This window comes from Dermacentor albipictus, chromosome 1 (assembly GCF_038994185.2).
Source record: "Dermacentor albipictus isolate Rhodes 1998 colony chromosome 1, USDA_Dalb.pri_finalv2, whole genome shotgun sequence".
In the NCBI taxonomy this organism is placed as follows: domain Eukaryota; kingdom Metazoa; phylum Arthropoda; class Arachnida; order Ixodida; family Ixodidae; genus Dermacentor; species Dermacentor albipictus.
The window spans coordinates 380,298,444-380,325,184 of NC_091821.1; the positions used below are offsets into that span (position 1 = coordinate 380,298,444).

Sequence of the window (26,741 nt, forward strand, 5' to 3'; positions counted from 1 at the left end):
TGGCATAGTTTCGGTACCTGCGCACGTGACCACACGGCCGTGGGGACAAGCAGACGAAGCTGAAGTACATCTTTCTTGATTCGGTGCGAAGTAAAGCGAAAAACACGCAGACAAACGTTTGTGTGTTTTATAATTTCTCTAAACATCAATTCGTCAATTCAAGCAACAGATCACACAAATAACAGATGGCGCCTTGAATAATTCTCGAAGTAACTTGTCACCACGAGCGACGTCACACTGCGGACTCGAGTACGTAGGCGCAGGGACGCGAGTACGTCATCCTCCGGATTGGAGCGGGGCGGCCGCGAGGGGAAGGAAAAACGGCGTTCGGTTTGAAATTTCAGACCTTTCCGCGGCGCGTAGCGATGTACTACTTCGCAGACACGATCGTTATCACGCAAGGTATGCTCTGCGCTTGTCAGCTCAAAATGGCCAGACCTGGTGAGGGGCCCTTTAAATGCTCTAACAGATGCAGTTTATAGAACTGAGATATCTGTTTTTGGTGCACAGGTACGGATTTCTAACCTTCATGCTTCATTTTTATTTGTTAATCTCACTATTTTTAAGCAATGTTTGTTAATCTCACTATTTTAAGCAAGCCAAGAACATCAAGGCCCTAAATCAAAATTCTGCCTCCTATAGAGTCACTATAATCGAAATTACTCTCTCAAACGCAACAAACTTTACTCAAATTGGTCATGTTGTTGTCTGATAGAAACATTTCTGTGTTTTGCAAGCATTTGAATAGGCGACATCGGAGTTGGCCGAGAGCTAAAGGCTTCTACTCCAGCGACATACCCACGAAACAGCCTAAGCGAAACCGCAAACTATACACTGCGTTTTGCTACGCTATCTTCCCGAACGCCAAGCGCTCAGCCAACCTTTCTGCCATGGGTGACGCTGACACGGTGACGCTTACCTGCGACAGCATAGCCGCCAGGGATGACCTTGTTGATGTTGTCGCCCATGCGTATACCTTCCGGAAAAAGGACAGCCATCGTTTCTCCAATGAGCCTGCCGAAAGCGGCACCTGAAAAAGGCCATTGAGCGGACGCCATTTTATGAGTCGGTGGCATAGAATAGCAGGTGGTGATATAGCAGGGACTACAAATGTTAAGACTAAAACATGAAGTGAGATTATACACGGCACACCGGCTGCGACATGAACGAAATACGCACGCAAAAGCAATAAGGTTACGTGATATAGTATACACACGTTACTGATGTCCGCAAAGAAAACCCAGATGCACTGACCTTGCCTGCCAGCGACGCCGAAAGCAGCCATATTGTGTTTTGGGAACTCGCAAGCACTTTCTGCCAAATTCCTCAAGTCTACACTACGCGACAGCTCGGTCATTCCTTCACGTACACTGCTCGCAAGAACACACCGAGGCACCTCCTTCGACAATCGTTATGGCCGATTTGTATACTCCAGCTTATAGTAAGTACCGCTCCAATATTTCTTTCTCTTCGTTTTAAGCAACAGATCCCGCCACGTGCAGGCGCATGCAAGGCAGCCGTGCTCACCCATCTTGAAGACAGGTATGAAGAGGCCCAGCGGCACGGGTATGGTGGCGGCCAACGCAGTCATCCACAGGTTCATGAAGATGAACAGGCTGAGCGTGAGGAAGACGCGGCCCTTGGTGGTGCCCCAGTGGTTGACCACCATGTGTTCGTCCACGCCCAGGTCGCTCGAGGTCCACGTGAAATTTGTGAACAGGTCGTGCACCGCCTCGTGCGTTGTTAGCTGTGCAAGTACGCGTAATCATCTGTATACACACTGAAGCTCTCGAACAAAAGCGAGTGTAATACAGCAGCACGACCATGCAGAGGCGCACACATACAACGTACACTAGAGCGGGGTTTCCAAATGTTTACAGCGTATACGTCAAACTAGGCACCTACATACAGGCGACGTACAAATTCACATTCGAAACGACATTTCACAGATATACACTGACATTGGCACGGCTAGCACATGCATAGCAGTTTTCAGAAAGTGAGTTGCGTCGACTACCTGTCGTTCTGGTTTTATTGCGATAGCAATTATATGAACACTCCAGGCGAATTCCTGGCGTCGGCGTCGCCGTAATGTTCGGTATAAAGTACAAGTGCGATAACATCGCGGACGCACGCCATATGCTGTAGGTACGAAGGAAAGCGTGCGAGGGTGAGTCGAAAAGTGCCTGCTGGGATTTATCGCTCACGGCCAACGCCGCCGACGCCGACGACACCGGCTTTTCTGCGACACGGGCTCCTTAACGCTGTCGCGTTAAAAGGATGATGGCTTGGTGCGGCGGCATCTCCTCGCGCACTCAAGGGAGGCAGGCGGGTTGGGTGCGAGCCGACTTTACGCGCGCGCAAAGGGGTGGAGAGAAGGAGATGTGCGGCCATGCCTGCTTCCACCCCGGCCATGGCTGCCCATGGCGCGGTCGCGCGCGTCCTATCTCCTAGGTTTTCTGCGGTGGGTTCGAAGACTAACCCACCCGAGATAGCTGATGGCTTCGTGTGCGCTGTGTTCTCGCGCGCCTATAGTTCGCGTTTATGCGAGAGGCTGCACTAAGAGGAATTCGCTCATCACGCCAGCGTTCTGACAGCGAATGTCCGCGGTCATCGAGCGAGATGTGGTCCTCTCACTGTGTAAGCCTGCGCGCGATTGACTTCGTGCTTGTTAATTTTGTTAGGAAGCGAACGTTTAAAGCGTTTTTACAGCTGATAAAACTATTAAGCGTACTGCGTATAGCTATCTAATAATTTGCTATATCAATCGATGATTCGCCTTTCGGGCGAAATATCATGAGCAGAGCTGAGCTGGCGAAACATGAGCAAAGATGGCTGGAACCTTCATGTGCGCTGTCTTTTCGTGATCATAGTGCTGGAACTCGTGTAATGTCAAATTTCGGAGACGCGTTGAAGCGGGACAGCACGGTACGTTCACTCCACTCTGGTTGCGCTCTTCGTCACACCAGCGATGTGACGAGTGTTCGCGGTCATCGAGTGAGATTTGTTCGTGCTTTCCAGTGCGCGCGTAACCCCATGCTTGCCAATTTAATTAGTAAGTGAACGTTGACTGCAACTGAGACGGCCGACAAAACTACGAACCTTACTTCATGTAGCTGTCTAATACTTTGCTATCGCTATAAATGCTTCGCCTTTTGGGCGAAACCGCGATTTCGCATTCCGCTCCAATCGGAGATTGGCTGATACCTGCTCTTATAGTACAGCGTTCGACGCCCACATCGGTATGCGACCGGCGCGACTGGGATCAAACCCGCGATGTCGAGCTAGCATCACCGCCATATAGCCACTGGGCTACCGCGGTACGTAACAAAGAGTAAGGAAAACAATTCTAAGAAAATTGCTGCTACAATGTAATTTCTCCTGCGGATTGAAACTCTGGTGGGTTTGACAACCGCTAACTGCGAGTAATGCATAAGCTTCCAATTTTGGTTTTCATAGAGGCGTTATACCACGCTTTTATCTACTTTCATTTCCCCAAAATTAAAAGCCACTTGTATCGCTTAAAGAACAGAATGCCCCCCCTAGAAAAAAAGAAGTGATAGGCGACTCTGAAGTTTGACTTAAGATTTTTTTAGTGACACCCGCGGCTCGGCGTTGTTCTTTAGGTTAAACGAGAGAACGTCTTTCCCCTGCCACGGTATGCGGGCGAGGAAGCACAGCGCGCGCCGCCTGGCGGGGCGTAGCCCCCTTGCAAGCGGCGCACGAAGCGCACCTTATACGCGCTCTTTCCACTGCTGACGTCAGAGCATTTAACGAGCGCGCGCGCAGCTTTTGCGAGCAAGCGAGCGAGCAGGTGAGTGCGGGGAGAAAGCGAGATAGGAGGGAGTGACATCGCATCCGCTCTGCTAGGCAGATGCTCAGTCTACGCCAGGCAACTGTTTTCCTTTAATTAGCCGCTTAACCATCATGCCACCTTGTGTGTGATGTCATTACTTCCGTTTTCTACTTCCGGGTTTCCGGGAATTTCGCCAAAGTCGTGCTCACGTAGCGAGTCTCTAAAGTCTACAATTCTGTGCTTTGGTGTGCGGTATAATCAGTGATTCCTAACTAAATGTAATTATTTCAGACACTTTAGTAACTCAACTTAATGTAACTGAAGTTATGTTCTGATATCATATCCATAACGAAAACCCATGAACTTTGTGCTGCACTATTTTTTTTTCAATTTTTTCTAATTTATTTTTAATCTCGTTACCGGTCGTCTCAGGAGGTGAACCGGAAGTGTTGCGCAAGAAACAATAGTGTGACTCGATGCTCATCCGACTAAAAAGAAAAGAAAAGATGAAGCTGCAATAAACGAACAGTGCGGCAGTGAGCGTATATTTTAACGCTCCCAGGTATATTTTTGCCGTGTACAGGAGGCACGCCGCCGGTTGACTGTAGACAGCCCGACTTTGGCGCACGAGCTGCCATATATAGGCGATGTCCTCGAGCCCCTTGTCACACGCACAGCACTCTGCAGCCACACCTTATCAACCGAGCTATATACGCCGGCGCCAGGCTGCCTTCGGTAGTCGCCAGGCTGGGAAACGAAGGCGCGCCTCATCACCACAAACGCATGTCATTCAAAAACAGCGGCGCCGTATTCGCTGTGGGGCAGGTTGCTCAAGCGCACACATCCCGCGCAAAAATCTACACCGAGTGCATGCCACGTAGGCCTCCCGTGTGCACTCAGCCAAACTGCATCGAACCAACACTCGCTTCGTTTAATCGATGTGACCGCGTCGAGTCGCAAGTCGAGTTGACCCATTTCGACGCGACTGCGTTTAACTGCATCTTGCCAAGCGTGTTGGGCGAGTCAACCCACCTCTTGCAGGCGGGTTGACCGAGTTCGCTTAGAGGCTAACCCAGCCTTACCCGATGATAGGTTTACGGCCCAACAAGCCCACTCGACCCGACTTTGTCGCATTTATGTAAACGCTGGGACTGTTAAGATTTTTTGAGCTATACTTTTGCCACGTAGTACGTGTGTGCAGATGTCACGCATTTTGCGACCGGTGCACCTTCCTGCCAGCAGCGCTTTACGTGAGCTTAGACGGCATAAGCGCAACAGGTTTTTGCTAGATAGTGAGATATTAAAGGACCTCAAAGATGTAAAAGTTTTTTTTTTCTACAAGGGGGTCGTAGCAGAAATGGCCAATAACCTGGCAGGAGAGCAACGAATATCACGCCGCTTTCACTCTATGTACGACGACGCTCGCATCATGCCCCACGATCCTCCTGCCCTCCCCCCCCCCCATCCCCCTCCTTCCCTATAGTGCTGGAATGAGCGAGCCTTTCAAAGTTTTATTCGATGTTCTTAGAATGATAGATTATGTATCCCGCTACTTGCGCAAGTTTCCAAGCCCTTCCGCCAACTGCATCCCTGCGGAGCGCGCCAAACAGCGGCCGCGGGGAGTTATATCCTCCATACATATGCAGTTGGGGTCAGCCCGTGTACGCGAGCGGACGCGTTATATGTATAAGCACGCTCTCGCTAACCGGTTGGATCCGGTGAGCGCAAGCACTGTCTGGAGCCCGCCGCCCCCGCGCTTTAGACAAGAGCGCAAGGGGGGTGGCACGGTATAGTTATTCGGTCGCCATCACCACTATACCCGCAACCAAACTGCAGGGCGCAATGACATCTCGCAGGATATGTCGTATATATAGCGCAACATCAGGAAGAAGCGAAATCGAATGACATCCACTTGGGCGTTCGCCAAAGGTATACAATGAAGCTCGAATTGCACTTCGGTATACCTCAGTCAGTACTAAAGGGTGTACTGAGTGTACTGGGAGTGACCTAAAAAACACTGGACTGCCTCCAAGAGAAACAATTTTCACTTAGGCCAGAAAGCACTTATAGGTTCCTTCAGTATAGTTTCTAACGGAATCAATATACTTAGCCAACCTTATCTCCCACTGTTCGAAGCAACTTCGGAGCTCCTCAGGCTTAATATGCCCTTGAGTGGACCCTGCGAAGTTGTCTTCACCTAGTGCACGTGGTAAACCTCCTTCTTTTATAAAAAATTTTGTTTCCTAAAGAAACAACAACAACAAAAATCACAGAGAATTCGGCCTGATTAGTAGAGTGCGTAGAGAACACCGGCCCATCCCTGAAAGGCTAAATACATAGCCAAATCAGTGAGAGTTGCGGCGCGTTCGTGATGGAGAAACCGATCACTCACATTCCACAATCTTGCACGTTTCAATCCTCGAACATGGCACATTGTCTCTTAGCCGCATTAATAACTCCAAGTAAAATTTTTAACTGGCAGCCTGTACAGGAGGAACAAGTTCCCGCTGAACAGCTTCACAAATGCCAAAGAGGAAGAAAAAGAGAAACTGGGACCATCTTCACAAAAGCGCACTTGTCGCATTCTTTTTTCCTGTTGTTGTTGTTGTCTTGGCGAAGAAGACGTCTTCAACTGGCTGCAAACTTGCTTTGTTTCGGGGGTCATACCCTGTGGGGATGCGCGACTCTCACGCGTCCCATGATATGCTGTTTTCTCGCATAGCTCCCGTCTCCTGTAATCCGGCTTCGCCGCGTGGCTTTACTGCGACAGTCGGTACGCTTGCAAGGTCGTACGAGAGAAGTACGAGAGATGGCGCGAGTGTTCTTCTGCTAACGCAACCTAACGGCGGGGTTACTTAGGCGCAAAGCGAAGAAGGCTCCTCCTCTTTGGCTCGGGCTCTGCAAGCGGTGCGGACGTTCTGCGCGTGCGCCGATCCATGCTTCTGCGAGACCATCTCGCGAAGCCTACCCTGGAATGGACGAACATGATCGGTCGAACGCGCCACCGTTCGCGTGACCGCACTCGCGAACGACCGGGCGTTGGTTTCCAGCATGGGGCGAACATATTCGCTCGTTATCCGGTCACCGTGAGTCGGACTTCCGCGATTTGTCGCGCGCCCATCTGGCATATTTTGTGGATACCAACTCAGATAGCAGGCATTAGTTTATGAAAGGTTCAATAAATGCCCTTGTGATTGTATGCATCACTGTGTTGTCGTTCCTTTGTCCCAAGAGCACGGGTGAGAACCCCACAACCCATACATCAGCTTTCGTCGCCCGTGATGACCTTCGAAAAAAGGTCTTTGTTATTGTCGATGCGATTTTTCAAAGCTTGGCGCAGAATCGAACAAGTGTTCTTTTATTTTCGTTTTTTTTTCTTTTTTGTCCTTTGTGTCTCATGTTTAATTCTACACTCAAAGTCCACTCCTTGGTTTTTCGATCTCGTATAGTACGACAGGTTGAAGGTCGGCCGAAACGAGGATGGCCTTTAACGCGCACTTCTTGGAAGTGACCAAACCACTCAAAGGCTCGCGTGCGGCGCAGTGCCTCCACGATAAACGCCTCTTGAAGCATTTCAAGTGTTTATTTGGTCGTCTTTGCTAGAAGGAATAAAAATGTCAAAGCGATTCACTATCCATTGCCGATAGATGTCACAATTTTGCAAGAGCAGCGCGACAACAGTTGGAACAACTATCACCGCAAACCCGTAAGACATCTTACGGTGATGTCGGCTTGGTTACTGACTTGTGTAGTGCCCACCTACATCCACCTGGTGGGACAACACGGCAATAGAAAACTCGGCACTCAGGCTTCTTCACACAGCTGGAACGCTGACATTAAAGCACCAGTGGCACTGAACTCAAAAGGGGGTACCAAGCAACGAAGAAAAACGTTCGTGTGTGCAGCTCCCTTTCGCTCGCAGCATGCAGGTAAATGCCACGCACCCGAAGAAAGCAACTTAAATTGAAAACAACTTGTATTGAAAACTGCCTTAAGAAAATCGTCCCTTCAAGTTCTAAATACGATGTATTCAAAACTCTCTTTAAAAGAAAATAAGTAGATTTAATTTGGCATTGTATCAACGAATGTCACGAGATTGTAAATGCAAAAGGGATGCCAGTAAAGTAAACAGGAAGTTGGTAAAATTTATAAATAATGTTAATAGGTATTTTTTTTTAAGAGAGCTGCACTTCACCACTACAATAACCACGCCAGACGGTATGGGCCGCTGCTGTTGGCCAACATTAAACACGTAAACTAGCCCAGACAGCTGGACTAAGTGAGGTCATAGCGGTGGATTCACACGGACCAAAAATACCACTGCCGAATACACAGCTGGAGTACAACAGCGACGACTTGCACTAAGAATCACGCCCGTATGTGCGACTTCCTTTCTGCACACGTCAATCCCCCCCCCCTTCCCCGTCCTCTCTCTTCAGTCGTTTTTAGAGCGCAGCTCAAGCGCCCGTTCCTGTGGCGAGCGTCGGCGTAACCGAGCGCACGAGCACAGCGAAGAATGAAAGCGCGAACGCGGAGCGCTGCAGGGGTGAAAGACGCGAGGAGGAAAGCTGAGAGGAGGGTGCAGTGTAACCGTGAGGCGGAAAGGTGAGGCCATAATGCGGCGATGAGAAAACGTGAGCCCGTAGTACGGCGATGATGGCTACGAGATGGCGCTAGAGCAGCGCGCGTCGTCTGGGAGGTCTGTCAGCGGCGGCTGCTGTGAATCGCGCCGACGCGTCACCCACGCGCTGCCTCTTATGATCTCCAGACTGTCGAAGCAGTCCCGCCACACTGTGCCCTGTTTGCAACGTGCCGCGGGAGACAGATGATCCACGCCAGCCAATATATCGCGAAATAAAAACACGTGTAGAGCTGCGCTCAAATATCGCATTTGGGAGTATCGTAATCGTTGGTGAATTTTTTTTTTTCATTCCACGCTACATTACCACCCCTACTTCAAGACACATTTGTAGCGTGGAGTCTCACCTCTGCAGCCATGAATTGTCCGAGGCCCTCGGGAAACGTGGCTGATGATATGAATACAGTAATGATCAGCGGGTATAGAAACCGGCTGAAAAAGAAAACGAAACCACCCGTTATTTTTTAGGTTACATTCAACTAAAAAAGAAAGAAAGAAAGAAGTAAAGAAAGAAGGAAAGGAAGGAAGGAAGAAAGGAAGGAGGTTACGCGCATTTGTGCTTTCGTAGAAGCAAACGCGAGTATTTGTTACATTTTTCAGTTATCATTAGCTCGACGGTTTCTTCTCAACGCATGCGATAGAGCTTACACAGGCGCATTCCGGAAGTCACCTACTCCTTGGCGCTTAGTGCACGCGGACCGTCGATTGATCACTTAATACCTTGTCGCGCAGAGTCCAATTAACCGGCGGCTAAGTAATCTTGTTGTGGAGAGGAAACACCATCCGATGGGCCGCCGATAACACTATGTAGCTAATAACATGCGTTTACCACCAAGCCCTATGGCAGCAACAATTGTTTCAACAAAATATCTTATTACACATTTAGAGCACTTATTGTGGAAGCTCAGTTGTTATGTATGCCAGCGGCATGACTTTTATTGTTGAATAATACTGAATTCGAGATAAAGTGATAATCTTCGCTGACCAAGACACATAACAGCGGCAGACATCAGAGTTTGCGCGACAAATCGGCAACACGACAAAATTTTCTTAATAAATTTTAATAATTCATTAAAAACAATAACCTTTAATACTGACATTTTCACGTGCTGCCTTTTTCAACAGTGCAGTAACATTAACTGGAACATAAATGCATTTCGCTTCAGATATTTAGTACTTAGTTCTGCAAACTCTTTGCAAGAGTCCTAGCAAAACAAAAGCTGCGGGACCGAAACATTCATATACGGACGGATTACTAGCGAAGCTGCTTCAGCCGTATACATGGGCTGCATACATGAGCTGCACACATTATGACATCATACATATTTTTCATACGGCACACACTACACAAACTCTGCCGCACCTCCCATGCATCTGCCACAAGCGCTGCGGTAGCCGCGCCGGCACCTCCGACGCGCGTGGCGTTATAATCACAGAAGCGCAGGCCACGTGCACAGGCACCGTCGCCACACTCTTTTCGCTCTCCCCTACCCATCTCCGCTGCCGCAGCGCTGTCGTTACACCCTTTCCCCCATCCCCTACCCGTCGCCGCTGCTGCAGCGCTGTCGTTACACCCTTTCCCCTCTCCCCTACCCGTCTCCATTGCTGCAGCGCTGCCGCTACACCCTCTTCCCTGCGCGCGCATTCCTGTCCACGATACGGACGCAAGCCGGCCACGGCACCCTTCTGCGAACATATGCTGGCATATGCAGGGGATGCATACGGGGGGTGGGGGCTAGAGGTAAGAGAAAGTACTGACTGACCTCAAATCTGCAATCATAACATGTCAATAAAATCGTTATTATAAAAAGATAATAAGTAAAATTCTATTCACTGAAATTGTGCGCTCAACTCGGTAGCGCCACTTTTCCTTCAGCTGTACGAGTTTCTACGTCGCATGACCTCCGAGATTAGACGGCAAGCTTCTCTGAGGCTATGCATTACCGCGTCGGTGGAAGGTTTGCATTTGACATGAGCACTGCAGCTGTGATGGAGTAATAAGGAAATTTAGTAGTTAATGAGCATCGTTAATGGTCACATGCAAAAAATATAAGGTTCGGTTTGTGTACACGAACAGTGTCAATGACGCAAACGATTAACTTAACTCACGCAGAACGATCACTATTAACTATCGCTTCCGTACAGCAACAACTGGCTCACTCCAACAACACAACGAGACGGTGAGGTCAGGCTCAGCGTGAGTACAATACGTACTTCCTCTGCAGGAAAGCGCTCATGCGCTTGTGTTTTCGGTTGAACAGCACAACCCTCTTGTGCATGTAGACGAACGTGGCGCCCAGCACTCCACAGGCGGCCCTGGAAAGACCACATCATTGGGCAAAAGTAACAACAAACAACAAACAAACTTCGCGAGAACAACGCCAGCGGGAGGCGCTAAATTTATACGCTGATGGGTGGTCAAGACTTACCCCATCACAGCGTAAACGACTAGTTCGATGAGATCAAATGGAAAGTCCATTCGGAAGTTTGTCCTGAATACTGCCGTTATAGTATCTGAAAGGTAGAAAAAAAAGAAACACTAACCTCGTGGTGATGTATGCTCCGATCAATTTGGCAATTAAGGACCCAATCAACAAACCGATCAATCAGATAGTATGAGAACCCGTTCAGAAAGTTCATGTCCGAGGTGCGAGATATATATTACAGCAACCTGGAATCTATAAGCCAAAAATGCGTACCATATCCAAGTTATTAAGGTTATAGCGAGGTTACATCGTTCTTAAACTACGATGAAGATTTTTGCAATATGCACTGTGACAGGTTTGTGAGGCGAGAAAAATACCAGGTACCCTCTGCTGCCGCGTCATTTGTGCCAGAAAAAAAAAAGAGCTTTGACATGTTCGACATTTCAACTAGACTTCACGTATTCGGAATAAGTGATAACGAAACTCCCCCATAAACTGCTCCGTAGCCAATTTCAGTACCTCCTCGCAAGCGGAACACCTATACATGACGCGTGGAGTCATTTCTATCACGCTATTCCTGAAATGTGAACATGTAGTGCGGTTGGCAGAGCATTCAACAGCCAAGCGCTCACGTTAGTCAAGCTATTCAAATAAAAGAAATATATAAAAAATTTTCAAGATGCGCTTATGGGACCTGCAGTCCTCGGTATAGACAGCGGCCTGGCGACCGAGCACTGTAGGTTTTAAGATAGTATCTTGTACGGTTATTCTTGTCCTTTCTCTCTCTCTCTTTTCCTTTTGAACAGCTTGGCTAATGTTGGCTAGGACACCGTATATAGGCCATAAACCGGGGTTGAAGCGAACCTAAATTCATACTCGAATGTTGAGCGGAATAGCTAGCGAACCAGGTTTCTGCAAATATTCAGTATTTTTCAGAAATGCGATCGAACATTATACTGTTCCGAATCCACCTCAACAAGCAATTCAGTATTCAGAAATTCTGAAGCATTTGATGCGAACTTACGTCACAAGTCCAATTTTTATACTGCCATTGGTTTTGGCTCCGTAGACACAGTGTCGTCGACACAACTCACAACCCATACGAGACGCAAAAATCCCAAGAAAAGCCAAGCACGGTTCGCGTGCCTGATTACAGTATTAACTCTTAATTATGATCTCGGAACAGCTATAGGTCGGTTCTTTCTTGCCCCAAGTAATCGACCTGTACGTATACCGGTGCTTTTGAGTTGTTTATGCGGTTCGGATATACACATACACATATATATTCCTGCGTTCTTTGAAACTGGAGCCCTACGTCAAGCAACATGGCTGATAGAGATTAAGGACCACCAATCCAATTTAAAAGCTTGTTCATTCGAAAAACGATACAATTCAGATTCGCCATTCATTTCCGACCAACGCGTGCAGTATTATTGCTTGGCATCAAATGCTCACTAAAGAAATTGCACTGCAAGATCGATTAGGCGAGAGAGCCGCCTGCGCGGCAGCTACAGCTCATTCACCGTTCGCTGGCATTCGAAAATGACGTGAAGCCGTTTCCCGCTTTGCACGCTTTACACCGGAAACTACACATATCGCGACCGCAGTGTGCGGCGCCGCCTTGTTGACATCGACGAAGGGACAAGCCTCACGACGTGTCACCCGCATTTTCCAACTGTCAAACAAAATGCGCGTATGATAACAACGCACTGCGCTCGACACGACGGTGTACGAAGCTAACAAAGAAAATAAGACGCAGCGAGAAACGGCTCGGTTTTTCCGCTACGCTGCCCCCGCAACAGTGCGCACGGCCGGTTTTACAAGCACTCGCCGCGCTGCAGGGTCGCCGTCACGCGCAGCCAGATACGAGCTGCTGACGCGAGAACGCGTGCGAGTATACGTCACGCTCGGCAAAGGTCGCAGTGGGTGAATTCATTCGGATGCATATACCACAGTACGCAACAGCGGCCGTATTGTGAGGCTAACAACTGTGATGCCGTGTTACATACATATGTATATTCTCAACCACGCAAGAGCGCGTGGCGCGAGCGAGCTTGGTTATAGTCTCGGAAGCATCCAGATATATGAAAGAGACAAACGGGTGCGGGTCCTCCCTGAGGCGCAGGCGCGCAAAATCTACGCTGCTACAGTCGGTAATTGGAGCTAAAAGGCTCCTTCCGTCTTTTTCCAGTGCTTTTCGTCGTTTCCAATGCAATCACATCGTTTCCACAGTACACGTGAGTCATAAGGCGCACGCTTGCTTCACGAAGCTGTCAGCCACCAAGTGCTTTTGAACTGCCACGAACACATCAATTCTGCAAGCAAGAAACTTTAAAATCCGGAGCGCGATGCGTACTCCTGCTTTTAGACGACACATATACACAGGCACACACAGCCGTAGTGCTCGTGTTCTGCTGTGTGTTTCGTTAATTCACCGTTCGTTTATTGACTGCGCTCTGGGGAAAAAAAAAGTTGTTTCGAAGGGCCAACAAGTCCGCTCCGATGTCCTTCTGGCACAGGGCGCACGTTGTTTGCTTTAGAAGCCACCCGCCCTATGCCGCAACGCCTGAGTGACTTAAATAGAAAATGAAAAAAAAAACAGTTAAGTTTCTTCCAATTTGCACACCTGAAATTGCGAGCGCGCGAGTTGCATATTCAGCTATTCAGAACAGACGTATCGAGCGAGCCGCACCGACAACTCGTTTGCTCAGGCGCGGACGCGAAATGTTTCGTTACGAAAAAAAAAAATCTCCCTTCTCAACAGGCGAGTGTACACTACACTAGGGTCGCACTGCCACGCAGTTCAGGCGAACGTTGTTGCGCCTGTTACGCAGTTTCGCTCACGTGGCATGCCGACTATGTGGAAAGCTAAATTTTTGCCATCTGGGGCTCTTTAATATGCACCCCCAAAAATTAATACACGAACATTTCTGCATTACACTCCCTCTGGAAATGTGGATGCCGGAGCCGGGAATCCAACCTGCCACCTCGTAACACGGGCAGCGAAACACCTAGCAAACCAGTCACAGCGGCGGTTCTGCAATTTTGTCCTGGACAAACTCTTCTGATACAAACGAAACAACGGGTTCACAGGAAATACAAGAAATAGAATACAAAGAATACAAGAAACTAGAAGTGATAACCAGTGCGACAGATCAAGGGAGAAGCCTCAGCCTACGGCCGACGTTTAAGACTTCGATTAAATTCTGGCATTTTAGGTGCCAACACCCCGATCTGATTACGAGGCACGGCGTAGTGAACAGAAGTCCGAATAAATTCTGACCTCAATAAGGCTCTTTAACGTGAACGTGAATCGCAGTACACCGCGAGCGTTCTTCTGCATCCCCCCCCCCCATCTTATTGTAGCCCCGGCGGCCGGGATCGAATCCGTGACCTTGTGCTCAGGCTTGTGCTTGAACTCGTGACCTTGTGCAACGCCACAGCCACTGAGCTGAGCTACCTTGTCAAAAAGACAACGGGCAGCCAAGTTTTCCTTTGTCGACACACTTGCTCCAAACTGAGTTTTCCCTTTAGCAAAAAAAGAAAAGGCGCGACGGAGAAAAAGAATCTTGAAAAACAATAAACATCCGGTTGTTATTCGGCGACGTTGTCTGTACATTACTCAAGTCCTGCGCAATGGGTTTTTTTTTTTTCTGCTGCTAGTAGTTGAAGCACCAAGCCCACCAAATGCGTATAGGCTTGCGAGGCTTTCCCTTGTTCGACAAACCGTTTCTCCCTCCCGACACAGCACGCGCGGATAGAGGCAGTGATATGCGCACCTTGCTCCTTGAGCCAGACTCCAAGCAGTTGCCAGACGAGGGCGCCGCAGGCGGCGGCGAAGAACCCGCGCCAGTAGTTGCGCACCGCGAAGAACACTGAGGTTACCTCGATGCTAAACAGCACTCCTGCAAGGTTTGTTATCGTTTTTTTTTTATTTCGGCAAAACGTGAAAGAGAGGACTAGAAGCAAAAGGAGAACACAGAGATGGGAAACCATTTCAAATTCATGAGGTAATAAACATTAGGCAGTTTTAGTTGGGCGTGCACAACAGTTCTGCGTGCGCAGGAAACCCGCGTAGGCGACAGTGCGCATGCGCAGTACGCAGGAGCATACACGGTCTTTTGCGTGCGCGTACAGCTTTTTTCTAAAAAACTACGTAGCGTTAGGTGCGCGCTTTGCGGGACGTTCTCGTGTGTTCGCGCGTTACCACGAGAGCGCATTTTTCGATATGGCTCGTGCCGAAGATATGACTCCGGCTTGCGGTTTGACTTCGTGACGGCTGATATTGGCTACACAGTTTCAGAAGCTGGCTTATGGCGGCGCTGAGTAGCACGCTACCGGCTCCTGCACGTGCTAGTCAGCAATCCCCTTCTCTCAACTTCTGCGTCCGGCCAACTATAGCCGTTTTGTGCGCGCGTGCTTAGCTACGCACGACCTTGCGCGCTGCGTACGTGGGTGGTTGCGGACGCCCAATTAAATTTGTATATTCTTTGACAAAAGTTTCCCGGCCATCGGGCGCGCGAGACCGAAGCAACATGCAATTCGAGCATTCTGATTCAATAAAAACAAAAGAAGAAAAACAACACATCACCGTTTAACAATACTTTGATCACCGCAAGTAACACGAGACAATGCTTAAACGCTGAAAACACATATAGTCATCTAGGAACCAGCTGCACATAAGCCACCGGTAGAGGTAACAGCACAAGCCAAGCGAGAATTTCAGTGGATGATGCGATACATTGCAGTGCGCAAGCAAGACCCGAAATATATATACAACAGATTCGTGGAATCGCAGCACAGTGGCGCACAGGTAGATACGGCCCCATGATTTAGCCCGCCACCAAATGTTTCTGGGTCAATCGTTACTGTGGTTTACGGCTGCCTGCTGGCCGCGCTCTTGCGGCCATGTTGTAACGCTCTCAGTACGCATACGCTATGGAAAGTGAGAAGATCTGAGCGTGTCATAGAGGTCCCACAGCACGGTCCAGCGTGCGGCTGCCATTTTCGGGAGCGAAGTGACCTAGGAACATTAAAGAAGGACGGAGCCATGGTTGTGGACACGCCAAGCAACTAAGTTTGGCGCCGATTGCTTTGTGTTAGAGCATACGTGAGCTAGATTAAGCGCCCGGAACAGAATTAATATTATCGGTTTCGGCCAGCAAAGTGAAAAAACTGTCGAGGGCAATGAGGCGCAGTCAAGAGCGAAGAGAACAGCATCGCAAGTAAAGGTAAGCCACAAGCGAGCTGGCAGCATGGCGGACGTCTTTGTGTTGAAAGAGGGAGATCAACTCACTGTATGGTTTAGAAAGAGGAACGAGAACATATAAACAACACAAAAGAAAGAAAGCAGACAGCAAGGCAGGGAGAGCGAGGCGGAGGTTCAGTTACGAACCTTGACGTGAATGAAGATCGGCGCGAAAAGACAAGGCCTAGGAAGACAGGCAACGACAAAAAGAACAACCCTGGTTAGCTATAGCAATAGCGGTATTGGCACATCTCGTCGCCTGTATCATTGAGTGCGTCCTTTTACGCCAGAGTTCATTCGCGTCAAGGTGCAGGACCAGCCAGTCTGAGCTAGCTGCTCGTTTAATTCGAGTTACGAAGTTTCACTCGAAATAGCGATCATCTGTTGGGACCAACTTTTGGAAGCCACAGGAGCCGCATGCGGTTCGCGCTTGTGCACAAAGTTCTGGAGGTGCCTGTTAGGTTATCCTTCTTTCCCATAATATGGAGGTGCAACGATCGGTGCATATTCAGTACCATGACTTCCAAAGTTTGGCCTCACCATTGAACCGGTTCGTAGAACGTAATGACTATGTAAAATTCCTCAACTAGGGCCGTATTCTTGACCGACCGCTTTCGGATATATCTCACTTTCTGTGCGCGTCGCTTGGCTAAGCCAGATAACGATTGTAGCCGGTTGGTGTTTAACTGCAGATAGATGAGAAAGTAGCCAGAAGACGGCGGTTACGGTGGAAGGCACGGGACGCCTTCTGCCAGTGTTTCCAAATGTAGGAGTGTACGTTCCTAAACGTATGAATATTTCGACATTTTCGCCGCACTGCGTAGGGACTCGTAAACCCTTTGGCATTATCCACAATCGGCACGTACACTCGGCGCTATCTTCTGACAAATCGTATTATTGGCGTTTCACTTGCAGGTGCGCTTGCGCGCCTCGAAGTGACTGCGGGACTACGGCACTCTTAAACTCTTCGTGGAATCTCACACTTGCGTCGCAAGCTTTGCACAGTTACACGGCCGAGTCTTGAAACGAGCCAAATATTCCTATGGGTGCCGAAGTGCGCGTTTCAAACGTGTTTTATCAGCTATTTCCCTCGGTAACATCTCAATGATGTCTCTCGGTATGCCAACGGAGACGAGGAAATGACCTTGGCGCTCAGTGCGCCATGAATTCTTTGCAGTTTTCGTTGTGTTTTCTCCTCTGTATGTTGTTCAGTTGCTCATTCTGTTACATATGTATACGTTGCTCCGTGCGGAGACTGGCGTATAGGGATATCTCAGGACTTGCTTAAGAGGAAGATTTAGCTCAGGGAGAAATAGTTTTTCTCGTCAACCCCTGCACTAAATTTGATGAGCCTTCTTGCATTTAAAAGAAAAAAAAGTTAGAGTCTAGTGACTGCTAGTAGCGAAATCTTGATTTAGCTCGTCATAAATTTAATTATTGTTGTTGTAAATCGCAAAATTTCCAGAAAACGAAACAATCAAAATTACAACTCTGTGACGTAGCAATAAAAAAAATGATATCACTATTCTTTAATTTGCGTTTAATAGTAGATCTAACGCGGACAAAATTGATGTATTATACATGGTTCTCAAGAAAACCAATAATATGTGAGTAGAGCATTCGCAAAACTCTTGTAAACAATGTGAAATGTTCACATAACATATACATTGATATACCAAATTTGTCCGCTTAGGATGCTGCAACGCATGCAATTCACAGAACTGCGATAACTGGTTTCGGTGCAAAGCTACGAATGTGTAAACTTCATGCTTCTGTATTTTTAAAGCTTACCAATTTCTAAAAATTCCATTTATAAATTCAGGCCTTCAATTAGAATTCTGCTTCCAATAGTCATTAGAATTTAATCTTGTCTCTCGAATGCAATAACATTCAATGAAATCAGACCAGTGGTTATTTAAAAAAAAAGGTTTCTACGTTTTACATTAATTTGAATAGACGGCATCGGAGATCGGCCCGAGCTAAAGCTTCCTCTTAACGCACCCGCATATGAACATTCATTTGCGGGTGCGTGCACAATGGCTTCTCTTCTTTTTCCCTCCAGCTTATATTTCTCCCTCCCTTTCCTTTTACCACAGTGTGAGGTGGCCAAACAGACAAGGCCTTGGTTAACCTTTTTGCCCTTCCTTCCCTCTCTCAGTTGCGCAGAGATACTAATGAGGAATGGTTTGTAACACTGCGCCCCATCAGCGGTCGCTTCTTCATCTTTTTTTTAAGTTCATTTTAACGTCACGCAGTTTCCGCTTGGGTGCTTGCATTGACAAGGCACCCGTAGCTCCAGCGAAGCATGAGGCTGCACGTACGTCGCGTCATGCGCAAGCGAACGTTAATTCCGAAAGCGGTCGATCAAGAACATGGCCCCTGGAATGAGTTAGAATGAACTCCGAGATGGGCTCGACCATCGTCGGAGTGCCGTACCGCCCAGCGGAGCTGCGAAGGTGCAGGCGACGCCCACGGCGCAGGCTGCGGCGAGCATCTCGCTCGTCCGGGACTCGTTCTGGGGACGACCAGGTGGGCGAGGACAACGAGGGGTCGGCGGGGGAGGAGGGGGAGGCACGTGCAAGAAAAGGGAGGGAGAACAAAAGAGGGAGTGAACGGAAATCAAAATTTATAAAGAAAACGAAACAAAGCCAAAGTGAACACGAACAAACAAAAACGCCAACACAAAAGTAACAACATCATGGTTCGATTCGTACGAAACGAACAAAAACAAACCGCGACACCGCTGCGAAGTTGTCCGACGGTCAGAAAGGATGAATCAGTAACACGTTCACTAAATAATGGTGCAGTGAGAGGGACGTTAGTTATATACCAAAGCACTCATTCGCTTATCGCGATTTCATGAACTTCACTTAAAACGAAGAAAGCGATCTGTGATGTCCAGTCTGAAGTCACTCGATAGATAAATCACGCACTCAGACATTCACAAATAATGACGCAACCATGAAAACGCTCATCCCATACACATATTCACTGGGAGTCAACGACTGTAAAGTCATCCTTTTCACTTATCCTGCGCCATCTGTGAAGGGAGTGACTGCGGTGAGGCTCAGATCACATCGGCAATGCGATTGATCACGTAGACTCGAAGTACCACCCTGTCCCGCGAATCGCAGACGTCCCTGTTAGTTCAAGATATTACAGGCTAAGATTTATGCGTAATAAATCACAGGGCCAGCTCAAAGGCTTGCGTTAACAACTTTCCCGCTCGGCTGATTACTCCTGCAAGACCTGATTACGTTTTCACTGGCCACAACACTGCAGATGCTGGCACGCATATGCGTAAAAATCCCTCGTCGCTTTCATGAAGGTCCTAATGGGGTACAAATGCGGCCGTATTTGTATATGTTTTCATTAACGAGAAGAAAGGGGGTTAACCGAAAGGCCCGGTTTTTAATTAATCATATCTTTTTTTTTATTATGGGGTTTTACGTGCCAAAACCACTTTCTGAATATGAGGCACGCCGTAGTGGAAGACTCCGGAAATTTTGACCACCTGGGGTTCTTTAACGTGCACCTAAATCTAAGTACACGGGTGTTCTCGAATTTCGCTCCCATCGAAACCCGGCCGCCTTGGCGGGGATTCGATCCCGCGACCTCGTGCTCAGCTGCCCAACACCATAGCCACTGAGCAACCACGGCGGGTTAATCATATCATAAGAAGCCAACAAACAAAGAACCAAGGACAACACAGGGGAAATCACTTCTACTTACTAATTGAAATAAAGAAATTATAAACTAATGGAACTGAAAATGGATGAAAAAACAACTAGCGGCAGGTGGGGAACTGACCTCGTCTTTCGCATTACGCGTGCGATGCTCTACCAATTCAGCTACCGCCTGGCGCCGTCTTCCCATCCACTTTCCGGGCTATTTATGTGTTACTACTACAACTAACCCTGGGAGTGCTGGCCAGCACCACCACTCACGAACCTTGGCGGCGGATGTGGAACGACCTTTGTTTCTTCATCTACTTTCAGTTCCGTTAATTTATAATTTCTTTATTTAAATTAGTAAGCACAAGTAATTTCCCCTGTGTTGTCCTTGGTCTCTTTGTTTGTTGGCTTCTTATTACATGTTTTCATGGCACTTAGAACAATAAACATATAGCGATCACCCAGCAGTTATCTAGGGCAATACATTTGCTCAGCAATGAGTGGATCCACATTCGTGACTCTATTATGAGTTCTATAGCCGTCACAGACATCTTGACCAGCTTACAGGTCATTCTGGACACGTTGTCGAGCAGTGATAAAGTTTTCTCTTCCCTCCTCTTAACCGGTTACTTCTCATTTAGGGTGCGGCACACTATATATATACATATACTGCCTTGGTATTTGTGGGTATACTGTCCAGCACTAACATCAGTGACAAGATGTTTCAATTGGTAGCAACGCATACACTTTATACCGTATTAAGGACCAAAAAAAGTAGTAATTGGCCCAAAGCATCGTATTTCGCTAGGTATCGCCAGCTGTTGCTGTCTTCGGGAGTGGTTATTGAGAGGCACCAGTGGCACGACGAAATTACTAAGAGACAAGAATCCTTAAATATGGGCGCCTTCTGCACAACGCGCGATGTCGCAGCCGACTCGCACTTACAGAAGTACGATCATGGAGACGCGTCTCGTCCTTCGCAAGAGCGTATGCCGCACGTAATCTCTACGGGACTGCATGGCAACCAGCAGCAAGCCCAGCGATTAAATAACAGTTAAGGCCTATATCGGCCACGGCCTCAGTATTTGTGTTTCAACTTGCTTGCTCGATAGAGATACTGAATTATGGGTCACGCCGGAACGCCCTCGTTTCCCGACTTGAACTACGTCCGCCCCCACAGCAAGCAGTCACCCAGCATGGCCGGACAGGAAGTCGACTCGGTGTCAAGGTCACGGAACAAGATGGTCGGGGACGTCGCGACTCTCCCACGTTGCAATGCATTTGGCGCGGCCAACTAACGTCTCTGCGCTAGAACGCTCTCTGCCTCCACCAACCCCCACACTTTCCCCCCCTTCTTCGTGGCCCTTTCTTCTATCCTTGTATCTGTTAGCGCCAAACGTGCGCGTTTCGTGGCGGTCAAGTCGTGAAATGGGCGTGCAGAAAACACTTCGAGCTAGCAGAATATGCCCTGAAGTCTCGTTTCACACATTTACGCTGCAGCTAACACACTGAGCTGCAGGTCAATTGATCCCTCCAATTACCCCACGTTACTCCAACTCCCGTAAGACAGCATAACATCGCTACACACGACCACATTACTGAAGACGTCACCATGTTTGGACGGGAATGGGGCCCTGCAGTCAGTAATTATAACTCGTGCATGTGGTTTGGGACGGTGGTTCAAGTCATTTTATTTTAAAAAATGCGACGTCACAAAGGGGAAAAGGAGAAGAGTGCTGCCGCGTCCATAATTAAAGTCACACGTTACTTAGGACTTAATTACTTACACTATAATGTAACTTATGCTTGTTGGAGTGACTTGCTGCCTTTCGAATACATTTCAAGGCAGGTATTGGTTAAGCTGACCTTAGTACCTTTTCACGTATCTTGCACTCATTTCTCAAGGAACTACAAAACTACTTGCAAATTTCTTAAAAGATGTCACCGCCACATGTGAAAGAAATAGAGGCTTTCGTGAGCCAACAAAGCGTTATTATTATTATTATTATTATTATTATTATTATTATTATTATTATTATTATTATTATTATTATTATTATTATTTCAAAAGTATCTTGTTTTCAATAGCACATAAACCTCAATCATGGAATTCACAACTGTAACGAATTACTTTACCTAGTCTTTGGTACCCTAGAGAGTTACTTGACCTAAATTCATTTTTCGAGTGTCTTGCACGAACCTCCTATGTAGAAATGCATTTCGCCTGCAATGGCGGGCGTACTTGACACGGTTAAGTGCCGGCCACAGCTCGTTTCTTTCTTCGTGGAGGCGCATGTAGCGCGCCGCAGGAACGCAGCGCGCTCAAGCACGGCCTCTAAAGGCGCGCTCACACTAGCGGGAGACTTCCCGCAGCGGCACAGCGTAAACGACGCCGCTGCGTCGCAGCTGCTCGGAATGACGATCACACTGCGCGCGTTTTCTCGCTGCGGTTCTTGGGATGTAGAGAGAGGAGGCGTTGAGGGAGGACCCTCGAGGCAGGAACACACAGGACAGCGCGCCGAGCAACAGCCGAGTGTCCCGCAGCACGCGCGCAGCCTCCTGCCTCCGCCGACGGGGTCACTGAACAGGGACCGACGTCACGGTTCACGGTCGGCCCCCATTGGCTGTTCTCGACAGCGGCACGGCAAAAATAGGTACAGGACCCATCGCTCTGCGGGACGGCAGAGCAGCCTGTCTGCGGGAGAAAAACCGGTCTGTGCGGGAAGCGGCGTGCGGGAAACGTCCTGCGTTGTGCGCTTTCCCGCTAGTGTGAGCGCGCCTTAAGACATCTAGCGCGTCGATCTCGGAGGACATGGCCCGAGCGAACAGATCACAGCAAAGTATACGACGACTACTCACCTCGTAGATGCCCTTGAAGGAGGCCACGATGCGACTAAGAGACATGGCTATCATACTTGATATGTGCACAAATGGTCCCTGCAGGCAACAGAGGACAAGGTATGAATGAATTACCACGGAGTAAAACAACGCTGCACTTGCAAGTTAAACAACAAAGGCGCAAGAACGAGCGCCAGACGACCAGTTCCTACGACCGCAACTGGCGCTGCGCCCCTTATTTTCGCTCGTATATTGCTTATATGGAGGACTGAATAATTGAATAACAGGATTCCGTCCAAAAGGAATTCACAGGTTATGAGAGACGCCAAAGGGACTGAGCGGCTCTGGATTAATTTCGACCCCACGATATTCTTTAATGTGCAGCCGATTAGCAGGGTATGTGCGATGAGTGACGTCATAAAAGTGAAGGCACCTTTCGCGGTTAAGATCCGTAGATGATATGCATGGAGCATGCATAACATTTTTGTTCTGCGCATGCTCATTTTCCTATTCTCCTGTCTTTCTTTTTATTATTATTATTAAGGCGTACGTTTACACTTGCCTTACTTCTTGAGGCTCGCTCGGGTCTCATAAAACGAGCGGGTATCGGCATATAACTTGAAAACGGGCTACAAAAACACGAACTCTCCCTTCTACGAAACTGTCGGCCTTCGTAATTAGTAGAATAGATGATGGCTATATTACAGCTAAGCTGTCTATGACTAGGATCCCGAGATTTCTTCATCGCGTAACGTCGATAGAAAAACATCATAAATGGCTCGTACCCCCCAATGCAATGGCTCACATGCCCGTAAGGCAGCGACTACAAGCACTAAGCGAAGTGAAGCGAACAGGGCATACATTCTTTGGAATCACGCATACAACATACAGGACAGCATCCTTTTCAATAAAAAACAAGCGCAAAACAAGCATACAAACCACATATTTGATGATAAGGCGCTGCTGCGCCTACATTCAATGCGAAGCACTCGGCGCTCCCGCATACGCTTCCCTGTAAAGATTACTGTTGCGTAATGCTATGTTCAGACTACGTTCGTAAGGCGCCGATTTTTCGTAACATACGTAAGCGGAAGCGCAACAAGCGTATGCGTCTAGTTCAGACTGCGAACGTAAAGGTACCAACGTGCGCAATTCTCGCAAAAATCGTGGGTGAGAGTGTTAAAGGGTCGGCAACATTTACGACTGTTATGTTACGACCGTTGCGACACAGCCAATGATCGATAAGCTTTCGTCTTTCAACAACCGGTGACGACACTTCCGTCATTCCGTCTGCAGACAGCTCCGGGCGCGGGAAGTGCCATTCCGCCATTCCGTGCGCACGATTGGCTGTGTTCGTGAAAATTTTTGCAGTGCGCCTTGCGAGACTGTTTTCAGTTCATCTGGTTTATCCGCCGAGGAAATCGATGGCCGCAGATGCGTGCTCCGAACTTCGATGAGTGGTCTCACTAGGTTTTCAAGGAAGCGGAGCTGCTGGGGCGACATGCGCATGATGTTATAAAACATCGCAGCGTCACCAACTCGGAGCTTGGCGATAAGGTTGTGAAAATCGCCGTCCACGGCCCTGTCGAGAAATACTTGCCGCACCCAAACCCTTCTGCGTCGCCTTCGTTGTCTTTGGGCGATTGAATACATGACTATAAGTTTGTTTTGAGCGTGAATTTCTTCGATCTCGGCCAGCGCTCGCATGTTGGCAGGAGCCATATTGGACCGCTGGTGACGTCGATTCTGCAGCTCCAAATTTGATTGGCCTGTTGTAAAAGCCGTAATTTAAGCAGCAGTAAATGTGAACAGAGGTGCCGGCTTAACTGCCGTAACGTGTTTTACAGCCGTTACGTTCGATACGCCAAAAGAGCTGTTACGCGCGTTACGACCGTAGTGTGAACATAGCATAAGGCGCCGCGGCGACGGCAGCTTGACTATAGCATACGAAGCAGGGAGTGACGTAACTGCATTACCCGCCCAGCAGATGGTTTGTGTTGTGACAATGCTACTGGAAGGCCCCGTATAGTGAGGACTCCTGAAAAGCAGCGTGCATACGAGGCGCAGCGAATCTCTCTTCTCTCTGGTCCACTCTTTGTAGGTGCACGAAGTAGCGGTGCAAGCCAAGTAGCAGACCGCCGAAACACCTTAGGCTAATAATGAGGCAAAGCGTGTGTCAATGTCGCCACGTGAATAATTTCAACCTACGTCGCAATGGCTAATCGTTCTAGTTGTCATCTTCGCTGTCAGACCATCTTCACAGAGGGGATTGGGAAATCATTTTTTTTCTCGCCATTTGGTTTCTTGTCGACAAACAGAAATTTTAAATTTTTGAAACATTTTAATAAAGTAGCTCCGAACAATGTTCACAAAAGGCGGAACCATTTTACAACTCACGTCATGCCCAGTGCAGGAAATACTCGTATTGTAATTATGACTGCAGCATTTCCCTCCCCGCCGTCTTCCCGCACATTCGTTATATTTTCTTTCTGTAGTGTTACGCACAGCTGGCTGCCCCATGGAGAATGCAAATGTGAAAGTGCGCAATCAGGCGCGGCTTACGCTTGAATGAGTCACACGAGCACAGTAACAAACTGCAACGTAAAGCCCTTCAACGTCGCTTCGACGATGAATGCAAGCAGTTCATTACAAAAAGAAAAAGGTAAAGAAAACTAAGCTGCTAGCACCGTAATGCACGTTGTTACGTCACTATGATTCGATTCACGGCAGTAGCAGCCCAGGTTACTACTCTGGACATTGTCAAATTACGGCATATTGTCAAATTCGCCATCTCGTTAGCTCTCATTGGCGAACAAGCCAGCTACGCCGTCCCTCACTGGCTGAAAACGCCAACATGGCAAACTTAAACAACATGGCGGACTCTGAAGATGTCCACAATAGCACCCCGAGTAAAGGGAAGGCTGCGGTGGGAGCCTGTCAAAAAATACTATACTCAAGAAAACGCATGCACTTCTCTCGACTTGAGGACATGTTTCAAGTAAATAAAGTGCGTTGTTAAGTTCAGCGTGTACCCCATGTACGTCTTCTTCTTGTATTGAGTCTTTTCGCTAGCTCCACCATTTATAGATTAAGTAACAACTCCATCAGTAAGCGACTCCTGTGAACTTCTTAGCGAAGGGGAGATCTAAGAAAAGCCTTAATAGACCCTTTCATAAACGGCAACGTAGATTTTTTTTTGCAATTGCACCACGCTTCTGTGTAATGCATCATATGTCAACAAGTAGTTAATCTGGAAATGCCAGTGCTCCTGGCAAAGTTTGCTTTTCGAACTTTGCATGTGCATTACACGAAATCGATTGGCATACAGTAAACAATTAACATGCATTTAGCACTTACTTATCGCTTTAATGGTGTGCATCATCGAGCTTTATTGGGAATTCAGCTTTGTGAGAAAGTCAACGTTTTTTAAAAGAGTCTGCTCAGCTCAGTTGGAAGGAAAGAACATCTCCCGCAGTCGTCATTAGCTCGGCGCCATTGGCAACGATTCTTTTTACTTACTGAGTGTTTCTCTACGTTAATGGCTTCAGTGTGGTGGTTAACGTAAACAGACCTCCAAGGCTTGTTTTGTTAGTAAATCATCTTCTAATTTGTTGTGGCCCTGGCACAACGACACGGACACAAAACGTATGTACGTACACGAGCGCCGTGTGTGGTCTCATGTGCCTTCTATATCCGTTTCGTCGCGTCAGCTCTACAACCGAGATCGGCGATTGCGTACATAGAGCGGCGCGCGATCTCGGAGGCAAAGCCGCACGCACCACGAGAAGTGGCTCACCTCTTTTCCGAGCGGCAGTCCGCTGCCGAGGGTGCAGGTGAGGCCGATGATCTTGGCCACCAGGGCCCTGAAGGTGAGGTACTCCTTAAGTACGACTCCGCGAAGGATGGTCTTCATCTCGGGTATACCGGAGCCTGCGACGCGAAGGGTGGCTTATACAGCTGAGTACGAGCTCACGCAGACGTACTCAGCTCTTCGACTTCCCCAAGGTCCTTCTAAGCTCATTTCATCTTTCTTCGCTGAACAAATACAGAAAACGCTCCGCGAGAGCGATCTACCAGTTTAGGCTCATTGATACTCCGTCGCTCGAGTGAAGCGACATCT

The 26,741-nt window shown here is 48.2% G+C and overlaps 1 protein-coding gene across 2 annotated transcripts in view; it reads right to left on the reverse strand.

The window, feature by feature from the left end:
• Nucleotides 1–26,741, reverse strand: part of ClC-a (chloride channel protein 2) — a 130,889-nt gene that overhangs the window by 20,130 nt on the left and 84,018 nt on the right. For both annotated transcript variants that reach the window (XM_065429740.2, XM_065429739.2), the window contains 9 exons: nt 26,418–26,551; nt 22,643–22,720; nt 18,546–18,624; nt 14,641–14,766; nt 10,865–10,949; nt 10,650–10,751; nt 8,783–8,867; nt 1,528–1,747; nt 920–1,030 (listed from right to left, as the gene is read on the reverse strand). In XM_065429740.2, coding sequence (XP_065285812.1) covers nt 920–1,030; nt 1,528–1,747; nt 8,783–8,867; nt 10,650–10,751; nt 10,865–10,949; nt 14,641–14,766; nt 18,546–18,624; nt 22,643–22,720; nt 26,418–26,551 — 1,020 coding nt within the window. The remainder of the gene's footprint in view (nt 1–919; nt 1,031–1,527; nt 1,748–8,782; nt 8,868–10,649; nt 10,752–10,864; nt 10,950–14,640; nt 14,767–18,545; nt 18,625–22,642; nt 22,721–26,417; nt 26,552–26,741) is intronic.